The sequence below is a fragment of the Seriola lalandi genome, unplaced genomic scaffold, assembly GCF_002814215.2.
Source record: "Seriola lalandi dorsalis isolate HSWRI2012SDOR001 ecotype SW California unplaced genomic scaffold, Sedor1 jcf7180002005965, whole genome shotgun sequence".
NCBI lineage: Eukaryota > Metazoa > Chordata > Actinopteri > Carangiformes > Carangidae > Seriola > Seriola lalandi.
In genome coordinates this window covers 1-1,277 of record NW_019476618.1, presented here as the reverse complement: position 1 = coordinate 1,277, position 1,277 = coordinate 1, and the positions used below count along the sequence as shown (strand labels likewise).

The 1,277-nt window shown below is 40.4% G+C and overlaps 1 protein-coding gene across 1 annotated transcript; it reads left to right on the top strand.

The window, feature by feature from the left end:
- Positions 1-12: 12 nt before the first annotated feature.
- LOC111670635 (stonustoxin subunit alpha-like) lies at positions 13-885 on the top strand (the record flags this gene model as incomplete). Its single annotated transcript, XM_023427435.2, has 1 exon — positions 13-885. A coding segment is annotated over one exon (597 nt), but the record flags the coding sequence as incomplete, so codon positions are not given.
- Between the last annotated feature and the right edge of the window lie 392 nt (positions 886-1,277).

The following is a 1,277-nucleotide window of genomic DNA, read 5'->3' as shown; positions in this document are numbered from 1 at the left end:
AATAAATGAAGCAATGATAGATTAATAACTTCAGCTGCGTTGTTCTCTCCATCAGATTCCTGTGAACTCACACTTGACACAAACACAGTGAACACAAACCTCAAACTGTCTGACAACAACAGGTCAGTGACATGGGTGGAGGAGGAGCAGTCATACCCTGATCATCCAGACAGATTTGACCGGTGGCCTCAGCTGCTGTGTAGAACTGGTCTGACTGGCCGCTGTTACTGGGAGGTTGAGTGGAAAGGATTGGTTCATATATCATTGAGCTACAGAGGAATTAGCAGGAAAGGAAACAGTAAAGACTGTGTGTTTGGAATGAGTGATAAGTCATGGAGTCTGAGATGCTCTGATGGTGGTTACTTTTACTGGCACAATAACACACAAAGATCCATCTCCTCTTATTCCCCTTCCTCCTCTTCCTGCCCCTCCATCTCTAACAGAGTAGCAGTGTATTTGGACTTTCCTGCTGGCACTCTGTCCTTCTACAGAGTCTCCTCTGACACACTGATCCACCTCCACACCCTCAACACCACATTCACTGAACCTCTGTATCCTGGGTTTAGGTTCTGGTGGTCTGGTTCCTCAGTCTCTCTGTGTTCAGTGTAGCATAGAGAGTCTTCTTCTGTTAGAGAAACTTTGTCATTGTTGAACTCTTTCACCCACACACATTTTCAGATTAATGTATTAAGTCAGTTTATTTTTTAAACTCCTCTTCATTGTAAATCTAGTCCTCTTCCAGTCCTTCAAAGACAGAAGCTACAATTATTACAGGATAAAAAGGATTTGACTGAATGTTTTGTTTTGACTCTCTTGTTGACTACTTTTTTTTAAGATGATGAATCTCATTATCTTGTCATTTCATAATAAAAGCATCATGAAGAATATCAGTGTTTGGTCTTCCTCTGAATCTTAGGACAAGGAAATACTTAGGAAGTACTGCCAAAGTTTGTTTGAAAGGTCTGAGAAAAGACTAGACAGTCAATGAAAATGGTCTTTAGGATCTCAGTGTTTCACAAAAGATAAACCTGTCAAACAGTCAGGTTTATGTCCAGAGCAAAGACTGAAACGTTATAACAAAATTAGGTTTACAATGTCTTTGTCAAGAGGCTCATTGTAGTTGATGACTCTCTAGACGTTTTGAGGTTATTAGTTCAATCCTGGGACAGAGACTCACAGTGGATCCGGAAAGTATTCCCACCCCTTCACTTCCCCCACATTTTGTTATGTTACAGCCTTATTCCAAAATGGATTAAATTCCTTTTTTTTCTCATCAA